At 43.1% G+C, this 19,375-nt stretch overlaps 1 protein-coding gene across 17 annotated transcripts in view; it reads right to left on the bottom strand.

The window, feature by feature from the left end:
• ADGRL3 (adhesion G protein-coupled receptor L3) overlaps nt 1-19,375 on the bottom strand; it is a 250,473-nt gene that overhangs the window by 42,927 nt on the left and 188,171 nt on the right. For 16 of the 17 annotated variants that reach the window (XM_062493019.1, XM_062493032.1, XM_062493028.1 and 13 more), the window contains 4 exons: nt 10,553-10,762; nt 9,829-10,049; nt 2,679-2,745; nt 1,170-1,261 (listed from right to left, as the gene is read on the bottom strand). In XM_062493019.1, the coding sequence (XP_062349003.1) occupies nt 1,170-1,261; nt 2,679-2,745; nt 9,829-10,049; nt 10,553-10,762 (590 nt within the window). The remainder of the gene's footprint in view (nt 1-1,169; nt 1,262-2,678; nt 2,746-9,828; nt 10,050-10,552; nt 10,763-19,375) is intronic. The other variant, XM_062493033.1, reaches the window with a different exon arrangement.

The following is a 19,375-nucleotide window of genomic DNA, read 5'->3' on the forward strand; positions in this document are numbered from 1 at the left end:
AACGAGGGCTCTGAGGGTTTTTGATTTCACTGGGGTCTCCTGCATTGGTGCAGACTCCAGTTCCCTTTCCTCCCAACCCTCGAGGGAGAAGCTGCACATAAGAAACTAAAACTTCACCCAAAGGACCATGCCAGGTCATAGCACACCAATGGTGCTGCAAACCTTGCCTGCTGAGAAAGTTTTTGGGAGGGGCATGACCTGGTTTAAATGAAAGCTGTATGACACGAGCAGCTCAGCAGTAAGAACAACAGCCTTGCTGAGAGCTGCCTTGCAACTGTGCAATTCAGACATCCTCTAACGAGCTCCCCTTATGCCTCTTCTCCCTCTCCTACCATGAAAAAGAACAGAACCCACTTCTGGGCACATTGCACCACACTCTCCCTTCCTGGGTGAGCAGTAAAGCCCTGACTCCCAACAATTTCCTCCTCCTGAAGCTCATTAGATGGTTTTATTAATTAGCAGGCTCCAAGTCTTATAATGCACTGCACCTGAAATCTCGCTTGTGTTTTTGAAGAGAGTAATTAAAGCCAGAGGTAGTTGAATAAACAGGCACTGACAGAGACTAATACTCCATCAATATAATGAAGCAGCTTGCTAGACAGTAAGATGCCCAGGCTCAGATGTTAACCCAGTACAAGGACAAAACATGCTTTGGCTGGCAAGCACATCCACCCGCTGATGTGGGCACCTCCAGGCAAATCCTCCATAACTTTGCTGAAAGCAATCAGACTCTGGGGGAGAATTTGGGTCATGGAATCTGTCAGGGGCCAAAACAAACAGAAAACAAGTAAGGCAGCCGCCCTCAGAGCACACAGAAGTAGTAATAATCAACAGTTTCAACACCTTCCCTGTAGAGACTGCAATAATTAGCTGGTAATTATTGGGCACAATTTCCTTTACATAGACTAGAAGGTTACCTGCTTCAAGGACAGAAAATGTAGCTTTGCAAAAATTGAATGGAAAATGCCAACAATGGCAGCCAAATTCCAGTATAGTGCTTCATCATTAGCCACTTGGCATCTTTTAGAAATCACTCTGCAGTGCCACAGCCCAAGGTATTATCCCTGGTTTGCACTGCTGCTGGCAGAGTTGGCTCCCCTGTTTCGCTCCTCAGAGGAATGAGGGAATAAACAGCAAAAGACAGAAACAGGCAGAGAAAAACCACTTACTTGATATTGTCAAGACATCCAGATTCAGGTTTCAGTATGGCAGTATGATGAAACATTTTATAGAGAGCAATCCCAAGGAAGATGACATTAAGCTGCAATGGAGGGGGAAGAAAAAAAAAAAAAGGATTATGTGACACAGCACATGATGGGGAGAAAGTCAGCTCCTTCTCTGTAACAGATGGGTTACTGTAGGAAATTAGCTCACAGTACAGCTTAATAGTGACTGAATCAACAGAAAATTTCTAAGCATTTTATAAGGTGACCTGGCCTGTAGATTACAGGACTGGTGATGCCACAGCCTTACCAGAGCTGTGGCACTGCTGATACAAGGCTGGTGCTAGCCTCAACTGTAGTGCTTCAAACAGGATTATGGAAAATTAAAATACTTGCTGTAAGGGTGTTTTCCTGTGTTTGAGAGGTGCACAGTCATGAAAAGTCACTCCTAGCATCTTACTTAGCCACCCCTACTGTAATGAAGCATAAAAGCACCTTTTGCTGTGAATACACCTTTTAAACACATTGTAATGGGGCAGATGGCTGGGGAAATCACAACTGATGCTTAGCACAATGCAAAGCTGAAAAACAAAAAGGAAAATGGGTTTGATTTGTTCTGTAAAAGATAGTATGGTGTTTCAATGCCTCAGTGTTCACAAGGCGGTCAATTCCTGGAAAGGAGTTTCCCAAAATCCCAGCCTAGGATTTGAGACATAATTAAAAAGGGAAGATATCTTTTTATGAATTAATTGCTTAAGGGAAAAAAAACCCCAAGAGTTTTAGTTGGTGGCATGGCCCCTTTCCTGATGTGGAAGGCTGCTGAAATGGCTCCCAAGTTGCAGGAGAAGCAGAAGCAGAGACAATGTCTGCATTGAGGTGAGAGTGCCTGTTTTTCTGTGCTAGCCAAACTGTAGTCTAGTCAAAACAAAGGATGGTTTATTTAAGCCATATTGTAGCGATTAAAGTATAAGAAAACTCCAGCTGTCTCTAAAGTTGGGTTCTCTACCTTGTTGCTGTGTTAGCTGATATACTGGCAATGTGTTAAACATGAAGTCACACAAATTTCAACTTCTGCTGGTTAGGAAAAACCCTCAAACTTATTTTTCAGTTTGGACTTTTCTTCATTCTCCCCCCCTCCCCTGCTTCCAGATTTCCTTTCTTTTGTTTGTTTGTTTGTTTTTTGTTTTTGCAATACCATTGCAAAACTTCACTCTGGAATTCAAAAAGGGTGGAAGCAGTGAATAGCTTCAGAACAGTTTTGCACTTCTAAATGTCCAGTGGTAGAAACCAAACCCTGCAAGTACTCATTCTGAAGCTCCCTGGTCCATTTTGATCAAGTATTTTGCAATGCCAAGAGCCTCTCATAATGAGGGTCTAATTGCTATGCCAGGTGGGGTCAAAGAAGAACATGCCTTCCTCAAATTAATCTGTGTAAATTAAAGATACAGAGAAAAGGGACAGCAAAAGTTTTATTTCTTGACCTGAGAGATGGAGTAGTTAATTAGGAGTTCTTACCATAATTATCAAGGTCGCCGGTCCTATAAAGCTCCAAATGAAGTAGGTGTCAAGCCGGAGCCAACATCTGTAATGAAACACAGGGGAAAGAAGGCATTCAAGGACTGCACCCAGGACATACATCAAGAGTGAGCGAGTGACAGAGAAGAATGTGAGCTGCAAAACACGCCGGTGGGAGACAGGAAATATTACATTGCTTGTTCATTTAAATGCTGAATTATGTGCCCAATTTCTGACAGCGCTATTGATGGAGTAAGATAATTACCTCTAGAGGAAGCAGGAGGAAAATGGCACAAGGCCTATTTGCTAAGGCTTTCTGCATCTGTTGGAAAAAGTCCTTAAACCATGGGGTTTTTTAAGGAAGGGGTCTGATGAACATCCACAGAGCTTCTTCTTTGCTTTGTGCTCCTCTTTGCTCTCCAGCTCTGATGCAATGCAAGCTGTCTGTCAGCTGTCAAGCGAGATGACATTTCTCCAGCAAGTACATCAGAGAAACTTTGGTGCTAATAGGAAGTATGATTTGGATAACAGAAGGCTGGGGTTTAATTAGGTTCAGAAACCTCCCCTTTAAAATGTTTTATTTCCCTGAACCTCCTGAGTGTTTTGTTTCCACTAATGTTTCCAGGGTTGCATATGGTCTGTGCTATCACAAGAAGTTGATTCATGGCCTAAAACTAAATTATTAATCGCTTAATTTCAACCGCATTTAATACTCCCCACATTTTTTAAGGCCCCTGGGAAATTACATTTCCATTCCTAGTTCATTCCAGGCGACAGGAAGATAAAATGGAAGTGACTTGTTACAAGACAGACGAATGTAAATTCCAAGAAAGTTTCACGTGATGTTTAAAATAATAATATCTTGACATCTTTGCAATGCTGCAAATCACAGTTCGACTTATACACAAAGGACTGAGAAACCATAAAACCACTCTTATACTAAACATCCGATGAAATTTCATGATTAGGCAAGTGACAGGAACTGTATATATGAATTTATCATGGTGATGGAGACAGCAGTTCTCACAAATGACAGCTCTAGTGTAAGTGCCTAATGTTTTTTCCCTTCCAATGGACTTTGCAATGGGCAGAAAGGTCTGTGCCAGCAGCCCCACTGGAGATGATCACCAGGAGATGCCTGACAAGAGAATAAAACATGCCCTGAACCTCTGTGACTGGGAGAAGCCAAGATATGAATAAATACGCAGAGAAAACTTCTCACTTCCCTCCCTGACCATATAAATTTCAGGTCTCATCAGTGTTGGAGATGTATTGATATACATATATATATATACACACACTCATAATGCTGTTTGTCACAAATTAAAATACTGTCACTTCCGTGACTGTCATTCCTGAACTGCCTCTGCAGCTGCTCATCCAGAATCTTCATGTGATAGCATCAAAATCTTAATGTGAGAGGCAAACAGAGGCTTCCAGAGTGATTGCTGGGAAATCTTGTTTCCTCTGTGGCTGCTGAAGTTCAAGGTGATTTAGATGCAGCTGGTAATGGAACAACATGAGTGACTTGAAACTACTTGAGTCTGATTCCCTATAGGAAAAGGTTTATGTGATCATGACATCTGTGTATCACCCATAATAACATCTGAAATGTCGCCCAATTGCAACTAGATTTGACAAAGGAACAGAGGTTTCAAGGATAATGAAGTCCCTGTAAAAAGTGCCTCCCCCATTCCTAAACTAGGACGTCCGCATAGCAGCAACTCACATATTTACACGGCATTTCAGACTTTATACCTACCCCTTCCCCCTCAGGAAAAATGAGTAACTAGTGTTTATGCCTCAGCTGCTGCATATAAATCACAGAATACGCAGCCCTATCACTTTTTTCTACTGATAATGAGTGCTGGTGTGTGGGAGAGGACTCAGAGGGTTGTGGGAGTTTTACTTTTTTTTTTAATGAAAATATTTTGAACCTTTTTTTTTTTTGTGACAGTTTAACACTCAAAACAACCCCCAGCCCCTGCTGCTCAGGTGTTGGAAACCTTGTATTTTAGTCACCATCAACTTGGTTTTCCTTCAGCATAGAGAGTGACCAACCGGCTCTTGGAAAGTCTGGGGAAGAAGAAATGCATAAACCCTCTCTTTACTTCTTGAAGCATGGTGACCACCCTACAGTAACATCTGGTGCAGCTGGTTTTGAATGCATATAGATTGGGATGTGGGGAAAACCAGGGAAAGCTGAAATACAATGAATGAGCAAAAAGCTGTGCCAGGCTCAGCAAAGAAGAGCAAAGCAACTGGTTCCTTTTCCAGACAGCAAAAAGAATGAAATTTTCCACTCCACTCCCGTAAAATATCTGTCTCTTCAGCTGTAGAAAACAACTGAGTGACAAGAGATGGATGCTGTGGATGAGAAACAGCAGAGGAACCAGGTCCTGCCACCAGGGTAAGTGGAGGCTAGGCATGGAGCAAAAGGAGCCCTAGGAGAGATGGCTTCACCTAAGCTGGAGCACAGCTTGTGAAAAACACAGAAGGCTTTTTTTATGTCTCTCTGCACACTTCAAAGAATGCAATGTCATTTTTTATTTGTTTGAATAGAAAATTTGCCTTTCTATGAAACCGTGTATGATATTCAGTCTTGGGGGGGGGGGGGGGGGGTCTTAAAAAAATGCTGGGGTATTTGGTGGTCATCAGGAAGAGATGAAACTTTGAACCTGTTTAAGTCATACCTCATTAAAAATGCAAATTAAGACCAAAACATAAAAACACAGGCATCCCGCCAACTGCGTTGTGGAACTGTAAATTGCTAATCAGACAAGTACCACACTGAGTTTTTCTTGCCTTAGAAGACAAAAACCCACACGCACAATGAGCTGCATAAACGAGCTCCTCAAAACAAGGAAGCAATCAGGCAACTCACTTCCCAGAGCTGCTAATCTTGGGCTGCCGAGTTACTTGTGACCCTCCACGCGCAGCTGTGCTGTGAGCACGGACTTGCCACGTTACAAGTTTAGGCTGAGCTGCCATTAAGCAAACAAGCTCCTTCAGGGCTCAGTGAGAGCCAAAGGATTATCAGGAAATGTGTCTATGCAGGGAATACTGCTCAAAACCCCACTGTTTCTTCTAGGAGTCACCCCAATGCATTCAGTTCTTGTGACAAGCTCCATGGCGCTGCTCTCCTTTACTTTTTAATTTCCTCCTTTTCCACAGTGGCAACTCACAATATTCACCTAAAGCTTTGCCCAAGTAATAAAGACTACAAAGAGTTTACTCTATTTTCTGCATGAAGAGAAATCAAATACTAAACTATCCCTGGTGCGCATTAAATATAACCAATAAACAATCATTAGCTGCCATTAGACCATAAAATTTGAAGAGCCCTAAACATATCATGTTGTTCATGGGAGCTCAGCAGTCTGTTTCATGTGGCTGTACAGCCTCCCTGTCAGGGTGCAGTAATGGGATATGTATGCACCAGACATGCCTTTCAAGGGTGCAATATAGGTTCTGCTTAATGGAGTTCAGCATCCACACAGCTCACGCTTCCTCCTCCAAACACTGGCAGCAGCACTGCAAATAAAACAAGTTCAGTGGAGCCACCCAAGACAGACCACATTGTTAGAAGCTATTTTCTGAGCAGCATTTACATGCATGAAATGTCGGCGCCTGGCTGATGGACTCGGAGGCTGTGTACATACACAGGGCTTTCATTTTGCTTTCTGACAGCTGGATTGCTTACTGTGTATACCCTGCTTTATAGCATTCCAAAAGGGGGGAAGAAGGGGGGAGAAACAAAAGAGAGATCCCTGCCATGATGGATTTGATCACCAGTGGATGAATATACCTACAAGTGCGTTTTCTAAAATATATTGAACCACTTAAAGGGTAGCTGCTTTCCTCTGTAATTTGTAAGAGGCTTTGATATGAAACCCAGGAAAGTATGGAAATATGGAATAGCTTCTTGCTGCTGATTTGGGATGGCCTGCTTCTAGCATGAGTTCTCTCAAAGGCTGCTAAAGCCATAATTGAGCTTTTACTGAATTTTAGATGCAAATTATTTTCAAACACTAAATACAAATGGAAAATACTATTTTCTATACTATTTTCTTTGCGTTCTGCAGCATTGCCCACCATGACCCTTGACATCATATCCACTGAGGAGACAAATGGATTTGATCAACACACAGTATAAGGCAAATGATGTATCTTTAATTAATTTTTTTAAGTACAATCCCAGTATCTTCTTTCTTTGCAGCAAAACTTATGATGTGGCCATTTAAGACCCAGAAGTTGAAGATATGGCCTGTAAGAAATGGTCACTTGGAAGTTCATGAGAGCATTGCCAAAATCTCTTTGGCAATGTGGGGGAACCACAGTGGGGCTTCCTGCTTTTCATCTTTACTTTAGAGATTACAACCAGAATAAGGTGAGATGCAACGTTTCTGATTTATCTGGGGAAAAAGAGCAGATAAGGACCAGCTCAAACACAGTTGAGCTAGCCTGAATGGGATGGTCTTTTAAGGGAATCACTGTGCTGCTTAGTCATAAAAGCAAATTAATCTCCTAATAGAAGGGTTTTAAACTGCCCTAAAACAAACAAACAAAAAAAGGCAGTAAAAGGATCAATCCCTATCCCTAAAATAATTAAGTGTATAAGAGTATCTTAATGGAGCAGCTACTCTAAAATGCCAATATGAATACTAGGACACAGGACACTTCAGAAAATCACAAGCACCAAGTGATGAGTAAAGCAACAGAGGTTGGAACAACTGCCTGTTCCTGGCTATGTAATCTGGGTGTGTGTTACAGGAGGGTTGGATTTAGAAAGGAAAATGAAATCAAGAAAACCCTGCACTGAGTGCTTAAGCAAGTCATTCTGAGATGTATGAATGGTGGCACCAAATGCCAGGCAAAAAACAAATAACACTAACAGCTCCATGAGTCCTGCTTAAACAAATGCAGTAAATAATGGAGGGAGGCAAGTAATATATTCCAGAGAATGTTTTACAAAACCTGGCAAAACCAAGTAACTTCTTGCAATCAAATTATGTATGCCTGGCATATAGTTCACTACAAATTCTAATCAGTTCTACCCTTCTAATAATATTATACTGAAAAATACATCATCATCCATCAACCAGATGGAGCATGATAGTTATACAAAACATATTGTATGGTTTTTATTTTCCTCTATGAGAACGTGATAAAATTGTGCATTCTGGAATTAAAAGCTATAAATAAATATTTTAGATTTGCAAATATCTGTAAATATTTATTTGCAAAATATTATATATACATGTTTAATCATTAAAAATACCACTTTGTGCTGTGGGGAGGGAGACATATTTTACTGGCACACACACAGGACTGCTGCCTCTTCAATGCCAAGATAGCAAAGTGCTCGCCTTCAGTGAATTTCAGCCAAACATTCTGCCTGTACCTTCCATGCCATGGAAACATTTGCACACCCAAGAACTGTTTGCAAAAGCCAAAGGGTGAACAGTGTGGAAAGTAGCCACAAACACTACACTGCAAACTGGACAGGTTAGGACAGTGCTCCAGCAATGGCAGATATGCAGGAACTGACTTTCCAGACAGCTGGAATATGTTTGAATGCCCGATGCAGGCCACTGTGAGGAGCTTTGTCCGCCACAGAAACACCACAGTTAAGAATAAATTTGTCTAAAGGGACAAGGCAAACTGTTTCCATACCTGATTCAATAGGTGCTTACATAAAGCTTAAGAGGGGAGAGTGAGTAGAAGAGCTTGTTGGGGCAGAAAGCAGGTGGCAACTGATGGAAAATCTTCAAAAATGGAAATCGGCTGTTGTGTTGCTTATTCTTTGCCCTCTAGGCCAGTAAAAATCAGTCAAAACTATTTTGGAGAAATTAGTAGAGATCCTTAAAAACTTATACCCTCCTACCCTTATCTGTGTGGGCCCTTTCCCCTTTCCCCTTTCTCCTTTCCTTTCCTTTCCTTTCCTTTCCTTTCCTTTCCTTTCCTTTCCTTTCCTTTCCCTTCCTTTCCTTTCCTTTCCTTTCCTTTCCTTTCCTTTCCTTTCCTTTCCTTTCCTTTCCTTTCCTTTCCTTTCCTTTCCTTTCCTTTCCTTTCCTTTCCTTTCCTTTCCTTTCCTTTCCTTTCCTTTCCTTTCCTTTCCTTTCCTTTCCTTTCCTTTCCTTTCCTTTCCTTTCCTTTCCTTTCCTTTCCTTTCCTTTCCTTTCCCTGACATTTATACAAATTCAGATCACTGCTATCTTACTCATTGGAAGAACACAACACAAATATCCATCTGGGGATCCAAGCCTGCCTGCTGGCATGGTAATGGATCATGAGCAACTCCAATGCTCTACAGATCTGCTTTTTCAAGTAATAAAGGTTCATATATACTAAGGTTTCAGGCAAAAAAATCTGCAGTTAAACCTAACAGAAGATCAAATGCTGCCATGGATTGACCCAATCTATGCTAAAAAAGAGTTTCAGAACCACCACTGGCTCATTGCTACATATGCCTCATACTGAGCCCTTAACTCAGTTAAAGTGAGACTGGAAAGGCAGACTGACAAGGGAAGAAAAAAAAAAGGTCAATAAAAACACATTGTTAATCCTATTGTAGCAAAAATGGCAAAGAGAATCAAAGGCTCAATCTTCCCCTTGATTTCCATTAGAAGGTGCTGCATGAAAACCTAACTTGTGCTTTCATACCAGCTTCAGCAATGTTGAAAACACTCACGAATATTCATAATGATAAATGATATAGCTGTTCTGATTTGCAAAGAGCCTAATGCACTCCACAGTCACCACCTATCTTGCCTGTGGGCTCTGTTGATTTGACAGAACAGTTTAAAAAAAGAGGAAGAAAGCAGCATCTTCATCCAAATAAGAAATACTCTTCGGTTTGAGAAGGAGGACCTTGATGATAGAGTACCCAACTGAGACTCAGGACAGTCACCTCTGCTGATGTTATGCAAAGATGTGACAAATTTTCCCTCAAGTGACTTCCCTAGAAAATACCTTTGCAAATCATTTCATAGTGGGGAATTTGCCCTGCAAGAAACGCAGAGATAAGGCAAAGGCATGCCTTCTGCCTGAGCTCTGCCTGAACAAATCCTCCGGGCTCCTCACATCCATTTGTTGCCCCCGTTCCCATCTCTACTGAGCAGCTCCAAGCAATGCCAAGGTCACTCACACTTTGTCTGTGCCGTAGCTCCGGTAGTCCACCGCTGCTGACACAGCCACTATCAGTGCAGGCATGCCGTACCCCACCAAATAGAAATACTTCCTCCGCGAGTGCTCGCTCTCAAAAACCTCCACCAGCATGATGTAGAGCTGCACCCCCTCCAGGAACATCCAGGTGAAAGCTGCCAGGAAGAAGAAGTGCAGGAGGGCAGCAAAGACGGCACAGGCAATCTGTGTGAGGATTGAAAAGAGCAAGGGAAGGTGTTTGTACCATGATTAATTAATGCAACAGTCAGGAGTACTCTTACTTGGAGGCTTAATAAAAATGAGAGTGTTCCTCCCTCTCCAAAGGAAAACTTTTTTCCACTTGGAAAACATGTGTGAATGGTTTTAAAATAGACACATGTTTGCATATATAAATGATATTAAAATATACAAAGGTAGGCACATAAACAATCAGGCAAATAAACACATGAAGATGTACATAGTATAAGTTCCTTTTTACAACCTGCTTATTAAACATACACACACATTACTGACAAGCAACACGCGTACAGCCCCTGAAATCACAGCAGGCATCAGCATGTGGGTCACAGATATCAGCTGGGGGTCCAGCCCTGCAAGGACTCGTGCATGGAATGAAGATAGTGCTGGAATGTTTCTCACTGGTCAGACACGGCAGATGCACTGAGACAAGAGCCCGTGACAGAAGCAGAAAGGGATTTGCCTCCTACCGGCTGGTCAGTCCGGTTGATACCGATGAGGAAGAGGAGCTCTGCCACGAAGAGGCTGATGCACAAATTCTTGTGAATCGTGTTGCGGTCGCTCTGCAGCCCACGGAAGAAGCAGAAGGTGAAGATGCAGATCAGGAGGCAGACTAGTGAAAGCAGGATGCCAACCCATGTGATGAAGTCCAGGAGAAGGTCGTGGACTGCATCACTATGCTGAAGGTAAAACAAAAAAATCTCATCAGCTGCATGATGCATGACTTCAAATGCATCCCAGACAAAGAGTAAGGTTGTTTATGACACAAGGCATCAGTACCAAAAAGATTAAATGGACCTAAACTTGAACCCTGCAGCAAGAAAGCTGCAACCTGAAACACAGACTCCAAAGCATCTTGCAAGCTGCAGGGGGCCCTGAACAGACTCAAACCCCAAACCCTTGCAAAAACATAGTGCTGTTGATGAAAATACTGAGATATCAGGGCTGGTCTTGTGTGCAGCTCAATCTTGCACAAGCATGGCAGAGGAGTGCCTGGACACACTGTATAAAGAACCATTGAACAGAGTGATTCGAGTGTAAAAAAACATTTCATGCTAACAACATCATGTCCAACAACTACAAGCCTATTACAACCATTTGCCAACAGTGAAAAAAGACTCTCTTTAAATGTTCAGAGATGTATGAGCTTGGAGGCTTTAGAAAGAAAGAGGTTGCTTAATTTTTTTTTTCTTTTTCCACAAGGGAAGGAGAAAGGAAGTTTGATTTTTCTTTTTCAAACCCTGGAGTTATATTTTAGAACTCCTGGGAAGTCAGATTGATCCCAAGAACATTACCCAGAAAAAAAAAAAAAAAAAAAAAGCTTTTTAACACGAATTTGCTTTTAAACTGTAACAGAACAGTGATTTTAAGTCACTGATTCCCTGTGATGAACTTTCAACATGGATATACTTCAAAGCCATGCAAATAAAGCCAGTGCAAAGCTAGGCAACAAAGTTTTGTGAGAAGCAGGATAGGTGAGCCTTGGCTCTGCTGACAAAACACTGCTGCATTGCTCCTGAGCTTACACTGCATGTCCCTCACAGAAAGAGGAGGCATGTGATGAGACCCTCCTGGTGAGATTATCCCCACCACCTGCTTCCTTATTCAGGCTGTAAAATTTGCCTGTAACCACCGAGCTTCCACCAGATGTGGTGAAATTATAGATATCATTACTTAGTGAAATGCAAATAAAACATGAGAAATACATGGTGAATCACGAGATGACTGCTTGGGTGTAAGCGGTTAGAATCAATGAGCTGGGAAAAAGACTGACTGGAAATCTCTGAGGACATTTCACAAAGACCAGAGCAGCTCAAAGCCCAGCTTTGTGGTCCACCAGGTTGTGTTATAAATGGTTATCACATTCTCCACCATTTCTGGCATTTCAATGACTTGGGTGTTATGTAGGCTGGCAGATACAATAGTATCACACTTGAGAAAGCCAGGGCAAAGTGGAAACATTCTTCTCTCCATGGGATAAAAGCTTATGACAGATGGAGGGAAAAGGTGGTTAATTTATCCATTTTGTTTGTCTTGCTTGCCAGTGATAAAGCCGTATCAAATGTCAGGCCTTTCCCGATATACACTCTATGGTGGCACCCACAAGAAACATCTCAAACCTTCCAGCTCTTTGGCTTTACCAGCATGAGTGATGGGCATCAAATGATAATGAAAGATGGGGAGTGATTCCCTGCTCCATCCCTTCCATGCTGAAAGTTTTGTTTCCAGGAAGACTTGGAGGTGGAGAGATGGAGGGCTCCTTGTATCTCTTTCCGACTATTTCCAATACCTAAAGAACTAGAGGTCACAAGTCCAACAGGGAGACAAGAAATCATTTTGTGCTTTCTGTGGCTCATGACAGAAATGCCTATTCCAGCCAGCTCATCCAGCAGCGCCCAGAAACCTGACAAGATGAAGCACATAATTTCCCTGGCAGCTGCACATTGCTTTATCTCAGCGTCCTTCCAGCCCATCCATCCCTCTTAACTCTGCGGAAAAATGTTAATGCAAACCTTGCACCTTGCAAATCATTCTTTCTTTTGACTGAGGCTGCAGGGGAACGGCAGGAGAACATCTCCCTGAACAAACCTTCATCTGATTAGACTGGCCTGCCAGGCTGAATGGACTAAGAGCTCTTGGGCTGGGCAACAGGACGAGGCAGCTAATGAAGGTGGATGCAGGGAGAAAGAAACTAGGCAGACTTTGAACAGATGTATGCACCCTACCCAGATGTGGCCAGATTCATCCATCTGAAGACAAATTTACCATGGCGCAGGGAAAATTCTCCAAGGGTTTCTCCCCGTAGCTAAGGTAAGTCTCGCAGGTCCCAGCTGCTGCACCTCTTATCACAATAGCACGATTCTGCTGAATTTTAGACATGATGCAGGAATTACAGGTGGTTTTGCTCTTGTAGAGGGATCCTACCATCTAGGTTCTTTGTCTTCTTCAGGGAAGGCCTACCTGCCCAAGAAGCTCACCACGCTTAGCAATAAACATGCTTCATTGCTGTATTATTATTATTACTATTAGTATTATTATTATCATCACTCTTACTGCTTTTCTTTTTAATATTAATGGTAAAGATGATAATGATTTTATGTACATAACACTTATCCCTGGAGTGCTGGGAAACAACCATAAAAACAACTTCTCCATATAATTACAAACTCCCTCCTCAAACTCAACAAGCTTACAGAAGAACAAACAGAAAGGAATAATAACAATAAACTGGGAACAAGAGCAGTTTAAAAACACCCCGGGGGAAAAAATATGAATTTGTAGCTTTTCTAGTAAAGTCCACAAGAAGAAGTGAGCTGAATTTTAAAGGCTGGGTACACTCCAGCCTATTTGGGATGCCCAATTTCAGGTGCTACTGCAGAGCCAAAGGATCAGGGAAGATTTGATAAACACTGGCATCCTTCCCATGGCAGTACCAACTGCTCCCTCAGGGCAGGCACATCCAGAGCTTGTACACCAGCAAGTACAACAAAAGGCAACTTGCTTTTTGCTGGAGACTGAAACTGGTAAATTACTTACTCTGGTACAGCAATCAGAATAATATGGGGAAAGGAACAATAGTGGCAACCTCTCCCAATGCCAAGAGCTTGTCCTTGCCATCACCTGATCGCTGTGTGACAAACAAGGAGCAGCACAACCTGGCTTACACAGTTGGTACATGGAGTTCCAGGGTTAAATATGATACAGTGCACACCAGGATTTTGTATGTAGGTCTCAGCCTTCAAGCCTGGTCTCTTAACCACAGAAAACTGCAAGAAGAGAAAATCTTCTCTTTACACTGTCCAGCACTGTTCAAAACTCCTTGACTGAGGACAAAACAGCTTTGATGTGCCTGCCAACTGCTGAATCACAGCATGGTGAAGGTTGGAAAGGACCACCAGTGGAGTTGTCTGGTCTGATCTTCCTGCTCAGGTCCAACTGGACTCTGTGCCACTGATCATGACCCTCTGGGATCTGCCATTCCCAGAAGATCCCTGAGATACCTTTCCAGCACAATGAAAGCCCTAGAGTCTCTAAAGCATGCAACATACATCTGAGACCACCAGTGTACGGACTACAGTCACCTCTTGCTTCTCAATGATCTTCCCAAATACTTGGGCAACCAGAAGAGCCCATGAAAAATACCAGATGTAAGTCCAAGAGACAATTTCCCAACAGCATCAACCAAAAACTCCTTTCCCAATGCACCATGGCTCTCCAGACTGGTGCTACATGGCACAGCATGCAAGACACTGAGGTTTGTTACCACTAAGGTACACTCAGTTCACAGAATAAGCTGACACACAGATTATTTTCAGCACAGGAACAACTAATTGAGTAATAGAAAAAAAATGAAACAACACACTTCAGTGACAGGGCTTCTATACTAAGTATGTTTTACATTTATGATTTAGGTATGAACCCAACCTAAAGCCCAGCAAAAGGAGATGCCTATGGCTTTGGAATAAAGACTTAGTTTTGTTCCAGTGGGGCCAAGAGCAGTAAGAGGAGATTGCTGATAGGGATTTTGTGCAGGAGTTACAGGAGCACTGGTAGCAACCACAGCAGGGTGAGCAGTCCTGATATTATCCAGGCTGGGAAAATCAATGAGCAGCTCTGGCAGTGCCTGTACACCAGGGCTGAGCTAATAAAAACAAATCCCAGGGAACGTCAGTGTATGACAGAATGGCTCTCCCTGAGATGAACAGCCATTTCCTCCCTTATTAAAAACATCAGTAGAAGAAAACAGCAGCCAAACCAAGCTGCCAGCAGCAAAGGACACATTCTTTTGCCTAATCTGTCCCTCCAGGAATGGCAGAAGTAATATCTTTGGGGGTGGAAGAATAAGCAAGCAGTAAATAAAAGCAGAATGTCATCAACTAGCTCAAATATGACCACTCGGTGCCTGGTGGGAGCTGGCAGAGCGCTGGGCTGGGCAGAGACCCAAGTGGGACAGGTTTGAACTTCTGCGCATTGCTGATGCTGCTTGGATTTGTAGCTCGTTGGGGCCATGCAAGGTCTCTCTACCCTTTTTCCCCCATCTCTGGCAGTGAGAGAGGATTTACTGCTATGACCTGGCTGTAATGCTTTGTGACTATGTGCAAAGGGCTACTGAAGACGCAGATGGTTTTGTAGATGTGTCAAAAGCACCAGCAGGGGTACATGGACTGGGAGGAAACCCCAAGGATTCCTGAAGTGCATCCGAGCTGGCAAAAGGCATCACCTGCTGTGGCTATGAAAGCATGAGAGGTTTTAAGAGAGCTTTTCCCCTTCTGTGGCCAAGAGGAATATGAGCTGGGGGATCCCTTTGCTTTAGCACCCATCCTCTCAATCTTCCCTAAGGATGCACCAAGGGAGATAGGCAGCTGTGCTCCACTGTGAATACAGCACCTATGGGCCTGGAATGCATCTACTCTGGACTCTGCAAAGGTGATGTCATCACTGGCACCATCAGGTCCTAACCCAGGAATAATGAGAGCAAAATTCCCACCTGAAGCCCCTGTGCAACATTACTGTCTTCTAACTTTGGCCATTCACAATAAAACTGAGATCCCTGAGCATTCCTGCAAGGTGGTTTAGTCAACTTTTCTCTCTTGCTTTAGTCCACAAAGCTGCCTTCATATTCTGCATGGGTAATACAGATAAGCTTCCTCCTCTTCTGCCTTTCTCAGCAAGATAAAGGCCTCCCAGGAGAACTCTCTCCCACAAGCTTCTCCCCAGAAATGCAGTGGCCTTCCAGCAACTGCCAGAAGCAGCAGCCATTCTAAGTCCTAGAAGCACCCATGGCCAGAACAAAGCTGTATGGGGGCAGGTGTACACAGAGAAATGGGTACAGACCTCACCTCACCATGTGTCACAGACACTACTGCACATACAGTGTGTGGAAAGAGCCCACTATTGCCACTGTGCTCACCAACCCCATTGCAACTGAGAGGCAGCTGAGGTGACATCTGGTCGTGGAGAGGAGGTGAGTCTTAGGAATAATAATGGCATCCATCACCCTGCTGTCCCATGATGGCTGGATTTAGGCAGCTCTTATTGCTCACGTGGCATCTCCAACCCAAGAAACAAAGTACAGCAGTTGTGCAAAACTCAGTGTAGCCATCCACCCAGCCAAGCTGCCAGAAATGTGAGTTTCTGGATAAAGTTTTTTGCCGGTGTGAGCTATGTGACTTGCACATGAAACTTAAAACACACAAGATCAGCCTGCAATAACTCCAAGTTGCTCCTGTACTGCTTTAGGCAATGGACTGCTGCATTCTGCTTATACTTCATATATTTTATCCCTTTCTCTTCTTAGCTGGCCTTATGCTTCCACTCCCCAAATAATTAGCACAGTGTAACATGTTTTGTGGCAAAGAAAAACACCTGAAACTGTCCTATGAGTTTCAACAGTCAAAACACCTTTCCTTTTTTTCCTCCTTTCTATTTGTATTTAAAAAGGAAGACTAAGATCTGGCACTGACTACATACTGATAAGCAACATTTATCTACCCGGGGGGTATCTTTGCTTATTCTGGTTTGGGTGTTTTTTTTAATTGCATTTTCCCACCAGCTCTGAACTTGTTTTCTGGCTGCATAATTTTCCCATGATACATTTAAGATGCATCTGCTATAATTAGTATGATGCAAAGCACAAGCTTATAAAAAACAACTTGTAAATTCTGAATAATTCTACAGCAATTACATAGGTAGGATGGCTTATTTAACAATGGGCTTTGTTCCACAGCATGAGAACCACCACATTTTTATAGACAGTGGCTGGAGGGGGACCTACAGGTGAGGGTCCACTGCTCTTCCCAGTAGTTATGCATCCTGCTTGTGTGGATGGCCAGCTCTTGGTCTTGGACACTGTTATTTTAGCCCAGCAGGTGAGTAAGAAACTCTGAGCCCAACTTACTTTAACAGGCAGAAAGCATCTTCAAATTAAATTCTCCTCTTAATCAGGTACTGTCCTAGTCAGACCAGAATTGATCCCAGCAACTTCTACTCTTCAAGCACACAAATAAATCCCTGCTGGTCAGCTGGTGGCATTTTCTGTCCCTTTGGACAAAGACATATTGCTTTTTCATGCTGGAGAGCCAGATGGCCATCAATCACCTCTCCTCAGCGGTGCTACCTTCCAGCTCCACCTTGCTACACATACTCTGCTAATAATTAAACCTTAGCCTAGAACTTTTCACAGAGCAGCCACCGAGGTCCCCTCTGGAGAAAACGCCCTCATACCATGTTACCAGGCAGGGAGATCATTCATGAGCAGATGTGACACTTATCAAATTGGCGCTGGCTTTGATTAAGGAGCAGAACTATGATGTCTGCTTCCCATGATGCTCAGTGCTCAGTCTCATAAGGCAGGGTGCTGTGGATACGGATACTCCTTACACCAAAGGATGTTCCCTATGGATCCAAAAATTCAAACAACTGAAGTCAGGAAACTACAAATCTCAATCACGGGAGGAAATTGCTTCTGTTGCAAAACTCCCAGAATATTAAAGTACAACAGTCCTTTTTAGAGATCCTGGTCATTGCCAGAACACTGGTCTAAGAGGTCTTGCAGAAGCACACAGCATCATTTCCCCAAGGATCAATCCACCTCCAAGAACACTTGGAATAACCAAGGAATGCCTTTTTGAACCAGACACAAGAGAAAATAATGGCTCAAAAGCATATCTATGGGCAGTTAGCATAAATCAATGAATGACAACAACCCCCATTTGTTGTTAAACCTCCACTTTTTCAAACCAGCAGGTATTGTGCTGCCAAGATTTTAAAATCAACTGATTACAGTAGCATAAGGAATGTCATACAAGCCACCTTCTATGCCAAGAGCCACACGGTCAGGTCCACCATGGAGCGAGACAGTGTCACCAGGAAGAGCAAGGTGACAAACAGCTGGTGGCATGCATTGTGAATGTTTGCATATTTATATCTGAAATATGTGTCTGTATTATGTGGGAGGAAGCCCTGCCCTGCCTTTGCCCTCAGGCCAGGATGATCACTGAAGTGGACATGCCAGGAAGCTGTCTGGTTGTATCAGAGTCAACAAAGTGGAGCCAATTTGGCTCTTACAGCAATGGTACTTTGATTGCAGCCAAATGATAAAACATGACCTGAAAGTCTTGAGGGCACTTGTTAACACCCAGAAACAGCCACTAGCTAATAGCACACTGGCTTGGTACTCAGGAAGCTTCCAGATGCAGCTCTTTCCAGCCTGCTGGGTGAACATGGAGGAAGGGTCCTACATACTCTTCCTGCAAGATGAGGTAACAGCAGCTCTGCTTGTCTCACAAGGTTTGGATGGCAAGTGCAGACAAGGCTGACCTATTTGCAATTTGAGAAGAGGCTTGCTGAGCACTGGGCTGTATCTGCACCATGTGGTAGGGATCATCCCGTTCACACCAGTGGAGTGGATCACTACCTGTATTTCCCAGCTGCAGCCTCTGACTTCAGCAACTCAGGCATATCTGTTAATTCCAGGTGCGTGATAATGAGCCAAACACCCATCTCTTATGAAAATTCAAGCAGTTGTAGGAAACTGGCAAAACCAGACCTGGACTGCAGAATGCCATTAACCTGTAAATATGTGGTCTGAATAGGTTCTTTCTTCAGGCATCTCCCAGGACAAAGCCACATACATTTAATGACAAGTTTCCTGGACTAGAAATGACTTCTGCAGAATAAAGTCATTACCACAACTTGCAGGAGCAACAGGTATATCCTGCTCCACTCAGCTGGACGCAGCTGTTGTGGGAAATGTGCTCCTAGACTCCCATTTCTTTTTTTGCAGAGCTTTTGTCATGCATGATGCTTATTTAATATATATTTTATTGTAGCTCTTCACATTCCTCTTCAGATTAAATGGAACAAAGATACACAAAGCAGTGACACTGGAAGACTACTTGAGAAGAAACAGTTTAAAAACCATAATAGCTTTGGTGGTTACGCTGGCCATGGAAGTGATTCTGAAAAGTTCTGCCTGCATGGAAGATGCCAGTTCCAAATCTAGCTAAGAGCTCTGTATTTTGCTGCTGTACCAGACACATTAAATGGACATACCACAATGAAGAAAATGACTAGGCCAAAATCTTTTGGGCATCAAGACCTTCTCTTCTTTCTCCAGCAGTTTAGACTGTTCTCAACCAAAGACAGCCAAGGCAGTTCAGGAAATGGAGGACCATCTCAACCATTCTCCTGTTCTTGAGTAAAATCCCAAATGTGTGCTTCACTCCCAAAATCACTGCTACCATGAGGAACATCTACTTTCAGTATTAACTTCTTTTGTTCGAGTGGCGTTA

This window comes from Cinclus cinclus, chromosome 5 (assembly GCF_963662255.1).
Source record: "Cinclus cinclus chromosome 5, bCinCin1.1, whole genome shotgun sequence".
Lineage (NCBI taxonomy): Eukaryota > Metazoa > Chordata > Aves > Passeriformes > Cinclidae > Cinclus > Cinclus cinclus.